Raw genomic sequence first — 12,713 nt, 5'->3', positions numbered from 1 at the left:
TCTGTCACCTAGGCTGGAGTGCAATGGCATGATCTCAGCTCACTGCAACCTCCACCTCCCGGGTTCAAGTGAGTCTCCGGCCTCAGCCTCCTGAGTATCTGGGACTACAGGCATGCGCCACCATGCCCAGCTAATATTTGTATATTTAGTAGAGACGGGGTTTCGCCGTGTTGTCCTGGCTGGTCTCGAACTCCTGACCTCAGGTGATCTGCCCACTTTGGCCTCCCAAAGTGCTGAGATTACAGGTGTGAGCCACTGTGCGTGGCCTAGTATTAGAATATTTTCTTATGCTTACTGTTCATACTGAACATAAAAATGTAAATATAATAATATACATATAATTTTTGAACTGAACTGTTTTCTGAAAATGCTTGTTTCAAATAACCCTTTGAAAGAAGGGAAATTCTAGGTTACAGTTTTACTGTAAAATGGTGGTAAATTTAAAGTTTGTATTTTTTAAATGGAGAAATTGATAAATCAGCACATTGTTCTGTAATGTACCATAGTTTATAAAATGGAGTCTGATACAGGTCAGTTTTATATAACTATTTTCGAAGTGCAGTTATTTTTCATTTTTTGTTTACTCTACCTTAATGGTGAATAGTTGAGATTCCCCAAAGATGAAGGGAACTATTATATGTCAGATCATTTATTTGACTTTCTGTTTAAGGAGCAACTCTGTATCAATACCTGTTTTTCATTGACTTAATGATACCCTCTTCTTCTGCATTGCTCCTTTTCTGCTTCCTCTTTTTTCTTTTCACCTTTTTCTTATCTCGTAATTTGGTATTCATTCCCATCATTTTCTGGACACTTTTTTCTCAAAGGTCATCCTGTCAAGTTCAAGAGAGTATTTGCTGAGGTCATTTTGTATGTTTTCACCAAGGGTAATCATCACTATATATCACCCCTCCATCTTCAAACTTTTTTTGCCTAGGTTTTTGTTGTATCACTATATATCACCCCTTCATTTTCAAACATTTTTTCCCTAGATTTTTGTAACATTTACTCTAATTTTTCTAAAGTCGTTTTCTTGACTTTCTTCTGTTTTCCTTCTTTATCTCCCCTGTGGGCTCCCACCACCCCAATCACTATAGGTATTTCATTAAGGTTTAGTGTTGGTATCTCAGCTCACCCTACTCATTTTCTTTACTCCTCTTGTAAACCCATAAAGCATGAACAATAAATGGTTCTAAAATATTTTCTCATTTTAGACCTTTTTTCTGGAACTTTAGATGTATAATCTACAGTTGCCTTCTAGAGCAAAGTTTATTTCTCTCAAGACTTAATCTCTCTCTGGGGCTTCCCCCATCTCCATTACAATGAGGGCAGAGCTCTTTCTTGTACATTTGCTCATCATTGCGTCCTTAGTACTTAGTATATCGCACCAAGTAAATTCTCAATAAATATTTAAATAAATGGCTTTCTAGGAACAAAGGTTTTGAATCTTATAATCATCTTCTGCTTCTCTGGTATAATCATTCATAAGTCTTTGAATCATTTTCTTGTTTTGTAGTCATTGCCTACAGTCAGTTCCTCGTTACTTCTTTCTTGGAATTTTGCAGTAGTTTTCTAACTAATTTTAATTTCTCCTATGTCTAGCTCTACTTTTTGTTGTAACCGTAATTTCTTTGAATAGTTCTGGTCATTCATTCAGTATTTCCTGAGTGCCTACTACTAATAGTAGCTATTATATGTGATAGATGCTAGCGTAAATGTTATACTCTACTTTTCTTAAGGAGCTTACAGTCTAGTGGGAGAGACAAAGGCAGAAATAAGTACAATAGATACAATGTGATCAGTGCTAATAGTAGTAGATTCAAAGTGTGACTAGCTGTAGGGGAGGAGCCTAGCCCTGCCTGATTGAGGTCAGGAAAAGTTAAAATGAGACTTTAAGGTCTATAGAGTTTGCTTAGTAGACAAGGGCCAGTATGTTTTACTTGGAGGAAAAACAACCTGTGTATATTCACAGAGGTGTTTCAAACCTTTCCTTACAATGCTGTTTATAAGACTGAAGTGCAAATTGAATAACCTCCCTCTTTATTATCTCTTATTTTTTCCGTCTTAGCTCCTTTTACTTCCTTCCACCTTCTCCTTCAGTCACACTTCTGGGACAGTAACTGAAATTTGCTCTCTGAGATTTATTCAGAATTTTTTTTCTGTCTTTTTATTCTCTATATTATTACAACTTTACCCCTGTCCACTTAACAGAAGTGGTGTTTCTTTCAGTCTTATTTTTCCCAAGCTTGTTGTTTATTTCTGTTAGGATAATTTCAGAATCAACTGTGATTCACTTATTTAGGGGAATGTCTGTTTCTCTTCATGGATTTTGAGACCCATTTTACTCGTTTTGCTCTGTAGTTTCTGCTGTTGTGTTCTGCATATGAGGTGCTTGATGAATTTTTGACTACATGGATGAGTATATTTTACAGGGTCACTCTGTGGTCTGTGGCCATATTCATGTATTTGTTTTTATGAATGATGAACAGCTTTTGTCTCTGAGATAAGGCAGAGAGACTTTCTTCCACTCCAGACTCAGTGGAAGAGAAGCCTATCAAATTTATCAATCTTTCCCTGGAGTGCTTTGTCCTAGGCATTTGCTGAGTATCTTCTTTGGTTGAAGGAATGTAACTATGAACTTGGTTCTTGCTAGATAGTGTTTTTCCTAACCTGAAGTCATGCAGCTATTCTCTTGTATCATATTCTAAAAGCTTTTAACACTTTGCCTCTATATTTAGGTTGTTACTGTACCTGGAATTCATTTTGCGTATGGTGTGAAATATAGGTACAGTGTCCTTTTTAAAAGACATAGATATGGAAGTGTCTTCTGAACTTTTTATTGTATTCTCTCTGTTCTTTCCTTTTTTTTATTTTTTTATTTTATTTTTTTTTGAGACGGAGTCTCGCTCTGTAGCCCAGGCTGGAGTGCAGTGGCCGGATCTCAGCTCACTGCAAGCTCCGCCTCCCGGGTTCACGCCATTCTCCGGCCTCAGCCTCCCGAGTAGCTGGGACTACAGGCGCCCGCCACCTCGCCCGGCTATTTTTTTGTATTTCTTAGTAGAGACGGGGTTTCACCGTGTTAGCCAGGATGGTCTTGATCTCCTGACCTCGTGATCCGCCCATCTCGGCCTCCCAAAGTGCTGGGATTACAGGCTTGAGCCACCGCGCCCGGCCTCTCTCTGTTCTTTCCTAACCATCATCCCTACCACTTTTTTTCATGTACAGTTGCGTACCACACAACTTTTCTGTCAGTGACGGACTGCATATAATGGTGGTTCCATAAACTTACAATACTGTATTTGTACTGTACCTTTTCTATGTTTAGATATATTTAGATACACAAATACTTACCATTGTGTTATGGTTGCTTACAGTGTTCAGTACAGTAACATGCTGTACAGGTTTGTAGCCTTGGAGCAATAGGCCATACCATATAGCCTAGGTATGTAGTAGTCTGTTCCATTTAGGTTTGTGTAAGTACACTGTATGATGTTGGCACAGCAATAAAATTTCCCAATAACATACCTATCAGAATGTACCCCATCATTAAGTGATGTATGACTGTGTACGGGAGGAACACAGATTTTTGGATGTTAATCTTGTATCCTGCAACCTTGATGAACTAACTAGTAGTTTATTTTTTGTAGATTCCTTTGGCATCTTCTGTGTAGACAATCATGTTGTCTGGATGTAGGGGCAGTTTCTTTTCCAATATGTATGCTTTTTATTTTCTGTTTCTTTGTGTGCTGTCTAGGGCTTCTAGCATTATGTTGAATAAAAGTGCTGGGAGTAGACATCCTTTCTTTGTTTCTGATCTTAAAGGGGAAGCATTTAGTCTTTTACCATTAAGTATTTGTGTTACCTGTTGTTACCTGTTGGTGACTTATGCTTGTTCTGGATGTCCCTGACTTATGATGGTTTGGCTTACAATTTTTTGACTTTATGATGGTGTGAAAGCAGTACACATTTGGTATGCTTCTTGACATATGATAGAAATGCACTTTTGGCTTAATGATATTTTAAATTTACAGTGGGTTTATTGGGACCTAACCTTATTGTAAGTTGAGGAACATCTATATATTGATGTTTTTACTTTTCATCCTTGCTAAACTCAGTCTTAATAATTCACATGTTTTATCTGTAAATCCTTTTGAAGTTTTTATGTACATAAACATATCATCTGTGAATAATGACTGGTTCATTTTAAATCCTTATACTCTTTATTTCTTTTTCTTCACCTTCTTTGTTGATTAGCATCTTTATTGCAGTGTCAAATTTTAAAAAAAGTGACGATAGTAGGTATGTTCCTGTAGTTCCTGAACACAAAGCTTTCAGTGGATTGTCAATAAACATTATTTATGCTGTAGGATGTTTATAGCACCCTACTCTTCTCAGATAAAGGAAACTTTCACCCAGTTCTTAGTTTACTAAACTTGTTTCTTGTTTCGTTTTTGTTTTACAGTCATGAGTTGTTGAATTTTACCAAATTTTTCTTAATTTATTGAGATTTGAAAAAAATCAGTTTAGTATATAATTTAAATGTGATTTTCTTTTTAAGCCTGTTGCTGTGATGAATTTAACCTTGCCTTCCCAGGATAAACACTTAAGAATATATTGCTGCATTTGGTTTCCTAATGTTTTGTTTAGGAGTTTTGCATTTATGATTAAGATTTGTCTGTGATTTATTTTCTGTGATTGTTCTTTTCTGTTTTCCTTGTTTCAGATATGGACTCTCACTCTGTTGTCTAGGCTGGAGTGCAGTGGCGCACTCATAGCTCACTGCATTCTTGAACTCCTGGGCTCGAGTGATCCTGTCACCTCAGCTTGGCTAATTTTTTATTCATTTTAATTTTTTTGTAGAGGCAAGGTCTCGCTTTGTTGCCCTGACTGGTATTGAACTCCTGGCTTTAAGCAGTCTTCCTGCCTCAGCCTCCCAAAGTGCTGGGATCACAGACAGGAGCCATTGTGCCTGGCCTGTGATTGTTCTTGTTGGGTTTTGTTGTCAGAGTTATGCTAATTAGTTGCTTAAAATTAGTTGGGAAGGATTCCCTTGTTTTTCATTTCTTGGAACTATTTGTATGACATGGGAAATATTTCTTCCTTTATTTGGCAGGACTCACTAGTAAAGCCATCTAGACTTGGATATTTTTCCTTGTGGAAAGATCTGTTGATTGATTTTTTTTCTTAATCTTTTTTTCTTTTTTCTTTTTTTCTTTCTTGAGTTAGTTTTGGTAATAAGGTGTAGTTTCTCAGTTTTATCTACATTTTCAAATGTTATATTATCAAATTTATAAGATTGGCCTGTGATTTTTTGACTTTGTTGATCCTACGCTTGTTTTCTTTTGATTCATTGATTATTAAGAAGTGCTTTAAAAAATTTAAATGTCTGGAGCTTTTCTTGTTATCTGTTTTGTTATAAACTTTTTGTTGAAGTGTAACATACATTCAGAAAAGTGCAAAACTATGTCTTTAGCTCTATGACTTTACACAAAGTGAAAATACTTGTGTAACTAGCATCTCCGAAGTGTCTTTTCACCCCTCCTTCCGTTAACGTTTGTCCCCCAAAACATCACTGTCCTGACTTTTACCATCATAGATTAGGTTTCTCTGTTTTTGAGCTTATAAAAATGTAATCATACTCTTATGTAGTGTTTTTTGTCTGGCTTCTTTCACTTTGGTGTGTGTGTGTGTGGGTGCTGCGTGTGTGGGTGTGTGGTGTGTGTTGAGACGGTGTCTGCTCTGTCACTCAAGCTTGAGTGCAGTGGTGTGATCTTGGCTTACTGTGGCTTTGACTTCCTGGGCTTAAGCAGGATTTTCACCTCAGCTTCCCGGGTAGCTGGGACCACAGGTGCACACCACCAGGCTTGGCTAATTTATCTTTATTTTTTGTAAAGTTGAGGTCTCACGGTATTGCCCAGGCTGTTCTTGAACTCCTGGGCTCAAGTGATCCACCTGCCTTAGCCTTCCCAAATGCTGGGATTACAGGTGTGAACCATCATGCCCATCCAGATGTTTGTAATGTTAATCCGTATTATTGTGTGAGGCAATGGTTTATTCACTCTCATGGCTGGTTTTTTTTTTTTTTTTTTTGCTCCCATTGTGTGACTATACTACAAGTTGCTATTAATTCTAGTGTTGATGGTCATTGTGTTTTCTGTTTTGGCAACTGAATGGTATTGCTGTGAACATTTTTTTATATGTCTTATGGTGGACAAACTATACGTTTCTATTGAGTAAATATCACAGAGTGAATCTGGGGCCTATTTATCTTTTTTTTTTTTTAACTTGATGTTTAGCTTAACTGGTTTTAGTGTTTGCATGACATATTTTTCCATCCTTTTACTTTCAACATGTATCCACATTTTTCGTTGTCTTTTAAGGTGTTTATATTGAAATTTAAAATCTTTTTCTTTTAACCTGATTGTGTATATTACATACACATATAGTACTTAGTGTGTGCTAAACAATGTTGTAGGTACTTTATATATAAATACACCTCTTAGTTTTCATTTGGCTAATTTGTCCTTGTTTTACTCTGTACTTAAAAATTATACTCCTTGGTTGTAAACTTTAGATTTGCAATTATATTCTTTCTCCGCTTTGAAGATAACATTTTGCTGTCTTCTGGCTTATGTTGTTGATGTTGAGAAGTCACCTGTTAGTTTATATGCTATTCCTTTCAAGGTACTGTGTGTGCTCTAAATTTTATTTGTTTTCTGGAGTTATGATTATTTTAAATTTAATCCTGTTGGGCTTACTGAATTTGTAGGTTGGTATTTTTTTTTTTCTTTTTTTTTTTATTATTATTATACTTTAAGTTCTAGGGTACATGTGCATAACGTGCAGGTTTGTTAGATATGTATACTTGTGCCATGTTGGTGTGCTGCACCCATCAACTCGTCAGCACCCGTCAACCCGTCATTTACATCAGGTATAACTCCCAATGCAATCCCTCCCCCCTCCCCCCTCCCCATGATAGGTCCCGGTGTGTGATGTTGTAGGTTGGTATTTTATGATATTCTCTGTAGGTATTTGACCTCTGCTTCAATCTAGTCCTTCTGGTACTCTCATGAATCCCATGAATGAATTTCTCATTCTTCTCCCTCTATAACTTCCGTGAATTGTAGGCTACATTTAGGCCTTTCTATCCTTAGGTATTTCAGTTGTATGTTTCACTGTGTTGCACTCCGGATAATTTCTTCTGACCTTTCTTTCACTTCATTTTTTTTTTTTTTTTTTTTTTTTTTGATGCAGGTGGAATGCAGTGGCGCAATCTCAGCTCACTGCAGCCACCACCTCCTGAGTTCAAGCAGTTCTACTGCAGCCTCCTGAGTATCTGGGACTACAGGGGTGTGCCACCACGCCTGGCTGATTTTTGTATTTTTTGTAGAGATAGAGTTTTGCCATGTTGCCCAGGCTGGTCTTAAACTTTGGAGCTCAAGTGATCTGCCTGCCTCAGCTTCCAAAAGTGCTGGGATTACAGGCGTGAACAGTCCCACCTGGCCATTAATGGTTTTTCATATCTGCGAATACATTGACCTGTTGAGTTTTCAATTTCAGTAATTGTATTTTTTCATTTTTAGAAGTTCTATTTTTAAAAAATCTTCTAGTTTAGTCTTTATAATTTTTTTTGTTTCCTGTAGATATTTTTGGAATTGTCTTTTATTTCTTTAAGATTATAATAGTTCTACAATCTTTGATAGTTATACTATCAAAAATTGTGAGTCTGTTTCTGTTATCTGGTATTTCTGCTGGTTCTCCCTCATAGTTGCTTGGTTATTTTTGACTTGATACTGCTCATTGTTCTAGAAACATCATAGTGGGGATTCTTTGATATTTAGGATGAAGGCACCCTTCTCTAGGCAGGACTTGGATTTACTTATGTTAGGTGCTTGCGACTGTATTAACCGGGAGTCTCTTGGGTGCATGTTTTGAGATTCTCTGGGCCACTTAGGTCATGTCAGCCCCAACAAGTGTGCAGGCACGTGGCCAAAACTAATTACCTATTCCTTCCCTGTATTCGTGTTGCCCTTCTCTGTTTGGCACCAAAGCAGCCTTCTCAGCGGTTCCCTCTAGGCAGGTGGGGCTGGGGAAGGAGGTGTTCATTTCTAGTTTACCTTCTCCTTTGCAGGTATATCTTCTTTGGGTAGGGTGGTGGCCTACATTAATGTCAGGAGAGTTTCCTCTTTGACTGTCTGCCTTGATAGGTGCAGATACTCTTCTGTTCCCCTGGCCCTATAAGACCATCAAAACTGAATCCCACATTTGTCAGAATTGACAGATGCTTTCAGAGTGTAAGTAGCTATAATGTCCCAGTTGTTCCCACTTACTTCCCTGGATTCCTGTTTTCTCTGAGGTTTTAGTTTGAGTACTTTGTGGTGCTTTTAAAAAGTATTTATTTTTTATTCTTTTTCTCTAGCTTACTATTATTATTTTTAGTTGGAGGGTTAGGGCAAATAACAAAGCTTGCCACTGAGGAAATGAAAGTAAAAATAAGTTTTGTTTTCTAAAAATAATTTTGGGAAATGTTCAATAAATTTTGGTTGGTGGGGAAGGTTACCATTTATGTTTGTTAAGAATGTTTGTATCTATTTTTTGGTTTGCATCTAATAGTTTTCTTGTTTTAGGGGTAGAAATATTTCTGTCATGGCTCATTCAAAGACTAGGACCAATGATGGAAAAATTACATACCCGCCTGGGGTCAAGGAAATCTCAGATAAAATATCTAAAGAGGAGATGGTGAGACGATTAAAGGTAAGTAAAATTATGTTCTTTTGGACATCTGTGTAGGGCAGAGGTCCCTTGTGGAAATCACATGGGGCTATAATAGATCTTGTTAGGGTAACTTGAAAAAGCAAAGCAAAGCAGCAAATGGCGTAGAAAAGATCTAAGGGAATAGAGTATATAAGGAACAGTGGGGATTTGGCTGTGATTAATGGGACAGCAGTTAGAAAGGTGAAGCTTAGATTTTCTAGGATCTTCCATATTTGGGTATAAAGAACAAGTCTACAATACTCATATTCCTTATTGTCTATACAAAGTTGTCTCCTTTCTCCTATATGGTTTCTAAAGACAACCACTTTAACGGAGTTTTAAATCTTTATACTGAGTAATTAGGCTGTGTACTACTTATAAGTTATTTTCAAAGTAGGTCAAAGGGCTTCACTTTTAGCTTCTTCCTTTGCTTCTGACATATAGTAATGAATCAAGATTGTTGGTGAACTTCTGTGGATGAGGCTAGGGCCTCTTCATATGTATTTGAATAATATTTTCACCTTTTCCTTTAGGGTGGCGGTAATCTCTGTAATTGTTAAAATGGATAAAGGAGCATAGTGTCCAAGGAGAATGTTAAGTTGGTCTATCAGTTAGATGGTTTTTATTTTTGAGCATTTCTGATCGAGGTTGTGTCTACCTAGATATTTATATTCCTTGATATATTGTTATTTACCTGGATGTCAGGGCTGAAAAATGTTCCTAAATTAATCACTGAAGATCCAGGGCCTTAAAAACAAATACTCTTCTTTATTGCTACATGGTGTATAGCAATTTTTATAAGGAGAAAAAGATGCTAATGCTGTCATAAATTTCACATAAAGTCTTAATATTGTGCATATATATTTATACCCAAAGTATTAGATTGTCAGACATCAGATGTTTATTCAAAGGAAAATCATCTTTGAGCAGATTAAATTTACTAATAGGTGGATATTTTATCTAGTTGGGAACCGGTGTATATTTTATTAAGAATAGTCAAGCTATAAATCCCTTCTATATATGACATGCTTTATTTTCTATATATTTACCTTCTCTTGACCTGTTGCATTTTTTGAGAAACTAATACATTTATTACCTTATATTTGTTTATACTAAGAATAAATGAGCATTCCTGTTGTTTGTTGAAAAACTAATCTTGAACTCAGAGCCTGCACTTAAACTGATTAGCATTAGTGTCTTTTAGAGATGTTATTTTCTCAGATTTCTTTTCTAATTTGGAGGACTCATGAGTTATTAATGAGTTATATAACAGTATTTGAGTTGTAGACAGTAGAGAGGAATTCCCATTTTCTGAACCTTGAACAAAACTTTGTGGTTATTGTTGTTGGAATGATTGCCTGAGTACTCATATTTAGTGTTTGTAATAGGCTTTCATTATTTTGTAGACATTTATGTCTGGCAGCAATCCACTTTTCTCATTTATTTTCGTAATTTATACTTCGTATTTTTAGCGTCCTCCTTCTTAGAAAAATATAAAAAAATTATGTGGGATGATATATACAAATACCCAAGTAAGTTTTATACATATAACAATTTGTTAACATGTAAGGTGACACTGTTTATAAAATTTATTTTTTTCCTGTAACATTTTATTCAAAATATGTTTAATCTCTTATCTTTTGTTAAGAGATCTACAGAAATAAACAGTTCCATGCACACAGTTCTTTTTTACCCTTTGTGGTTTTTCCTAAACACATAGGTAATCAAAGCATAAATCTTAAAAGTGATAAAATAAAAAAGTTAAAAGACCTGGACATCATACCCTTAATCTAAATGTAGTACAAGGTTGGAAGCGTTAGTCTACTTTTGGTTTTTGTAGAGATGGGGTTGGTTCTGGTATCTGGCATAATAGAACTGAGAGTTTGCTCTGTGAGGAACAGTGTTTTCCACAGCTTCTCTGAGAATTCAATAGAAATTGAGCCATTTATTATTCAGAAGTCTAGCTGGATGGCAAGTGGAAATCCTTGCTGCATAAAGGACCAAGACATTTAGCATTGATACCTTGTGGCCAGCCACACTTGTTGCCTAGTATTTGCAGCACCACCTAGTGGATGCTGGATGCTCACCTTTCCGTTGGAGTTGTATTTAAATGTCAGTTCCTATCAAGTTAGGCAATTTTGTTTCATCTGAAGTAGGAATAGTGCAGACTGAGATCATCATTGTAATTACTAATTTTGAAATCAGAGAAAGCTCTTCTCAGAATTCATGGTGTACCATTCTATTTTCTATTCACCTTTTATAGAAGTCTTTTTGAAAAAAGAACCATTTCTTTTAGCTTCCTTTGGCTTAACTCACATGTGCCACTGAATTAATGAATTATCCATATCATATTCTCTTTTACTGCTGCACAAGAAATATTTTGTTGGATGCTATGGTAGATACTTCATAGTAACTTTTCAGTGTTTAGGGATGCATCTTTGACATCCTTTCTTAAATAAAACCATGTGACTGGAGTGGTTTAATGGCTTAAATGGAAAATTAAATTGTCATCTTAGGGTTTTCTTTAGGCATATACTTTTTCTTCTCATGAAAGGATTAGAAATATTATTTTTAAAAAAGATGGTATTCTTAAGGACTTATCCTTTTAGTCCAGTTGTACAAGTGAGACCAGAAGTTTCCACAAATATTCTGTTGGAATTCTTCCAATGATGACTACTACATAAGGGCAATTTAAACTTTAAAAATCTGGTTAGCAGATATTTTGGGTAAATGAAAAAATATTTTAGTAAATATTTTAAAGTTTACTTTGTAGTTTTAGGAGGATTGTGTTCTCTCAAGTAGAGACTTTCTGCAGAAAAATGAAAGTATATTCATTTGAAGTTAACCTTAGCAATTAATATGACCTTTATTTCACATGGCTGTAGTTTTACATGGAACATTTCATTATTTGATTTTTTTATTTTTGTATAGATGGTTGTGAAAACTTTTATGGATATGGACCAGGACTCTGAAGAAGAAAAGGAGCTTTATTTAAACCTAGCTTTACATCTTGCTTCAGATTTTTTTCTCAAGCATCCTGATAAAGATGTTCGCTTACTGGTGGCCTGCTGCCTTGCTGATATTTTCAGGATTTATGCTCCTGAAGCTCCTTACACATCCCCTGATAAACTAAAGGCAAGTACTGATTTAAATAACTCCAAGATTGACTGATACTTTGATTTATCTTTCTAGCTAAAATAGGAGTTAAGGTATTTAGATGATTTCCTTGGACACTTTGACATTAGCTACAGTAATCTTTTGCTAAACTTATGGTTTTTTTTAGAACATATTTTTGAAAAACTCTCTGGTCTTGAGGTTAAGAAGTAGATTAAAACAGTGTATACTTTTTTTTATATTATGTTATCATTAGCTCTGTTTCTTTCATTATAATTTTGGAGGCAATTCCTTTTTACTTTCGAAAATCCATATTGAAGACCATGGCCATTATTTAAAAGACAATACCTAGTATAAACATGAGTTTGTAATATATAATCCTAATTTATTTAATGGAAGGTGTGATATAAATTGTTATGAAGAAAATGCAGGCCAGGCGCAGTGACTCAGGCCTGTAATCCCAGTACTTTGGGAGGCTGAGGCAGGAAGATTACTTGAGTTCATGGGTTTGAGACCAGCTTGGGCAACATAGCAAGGCCTTGCCTCTACTTAAAAAACAAACAAACAAACAAAAAGCCTTGTGTGGTGCTGTACACTTGTAATCCCCTAACTACCTGGGAGGCTGAGGTGGGAGGAGTGCTTGAGCCCCCAGGGGGCGGAGATTGCAGTGAGCCTAAACAGCACCACTGCATTCCAGTCTGAGCTGAGTGAGACCCTGTCTCTATTTAAAAAAAAAAAAAAAAAATCAGTGAACAAAGTTTTAATGGAAAGATACAAAAGGCATGTATTTCTTGGTTACAGTAGTTGTAAGTAAAACTATGTAAGTGCAAATCTTTAAAAGATGA

General features: G+C 35.9%; 1 protein-coding gene across 5 annotated transcripts in view; it reads left to right on the top strand.

Annotated features, from left to right (window-relative positions):
* The window catches only part of LOC139359138 (PDS5 cohesin associated factor B), a 189,756-nt gene that overhangs the window by 52,117 nt on the left and 124,926 nt on the right, over nucleotides 1-12,713 (top strand). For all 5 annotated transcript variants that reach the window (XM_071081479.1, XM_071081480.1, XM_071081481.1 and 2 more), the window contains exons 2-3: nucleotides 8,628-8,754; nucleotides 11,686-11,889. In XM_071081479.1, coding sequence (XP_070937580.1) covers nucleotides 8,647-8,754; nucleotides 11,686-11,889 — 312 coding nt within the window. In that variant the 5' untranslated portion in view covers nucleotides 8,628-8,646. The remainder of the gene's footprint in view (nucleotides 1-8,627; nucleotides 8,755-11,685; nucleotides 11,890-12,713) is intronic.

The sequence above is a fragment of the Macaca nemestrina genome, chromosome 16, assembly GCF_043159975.1.
Source record: "Macaca nemestrina isolate mMacNem1 chromosome 16, mMacNem.hap1, whole genome shotgun sequence".
In the NCBI taxonomy this organism is placed as follows: Eukaryota; Metazoa; Chordata; class Mammalia; order Primates; family Cercopithecidae; genus Macaca; species Macaca nemestrina.
This window is presented reverse-complemented; position numbering and strand designations above follow the sequence as displayed.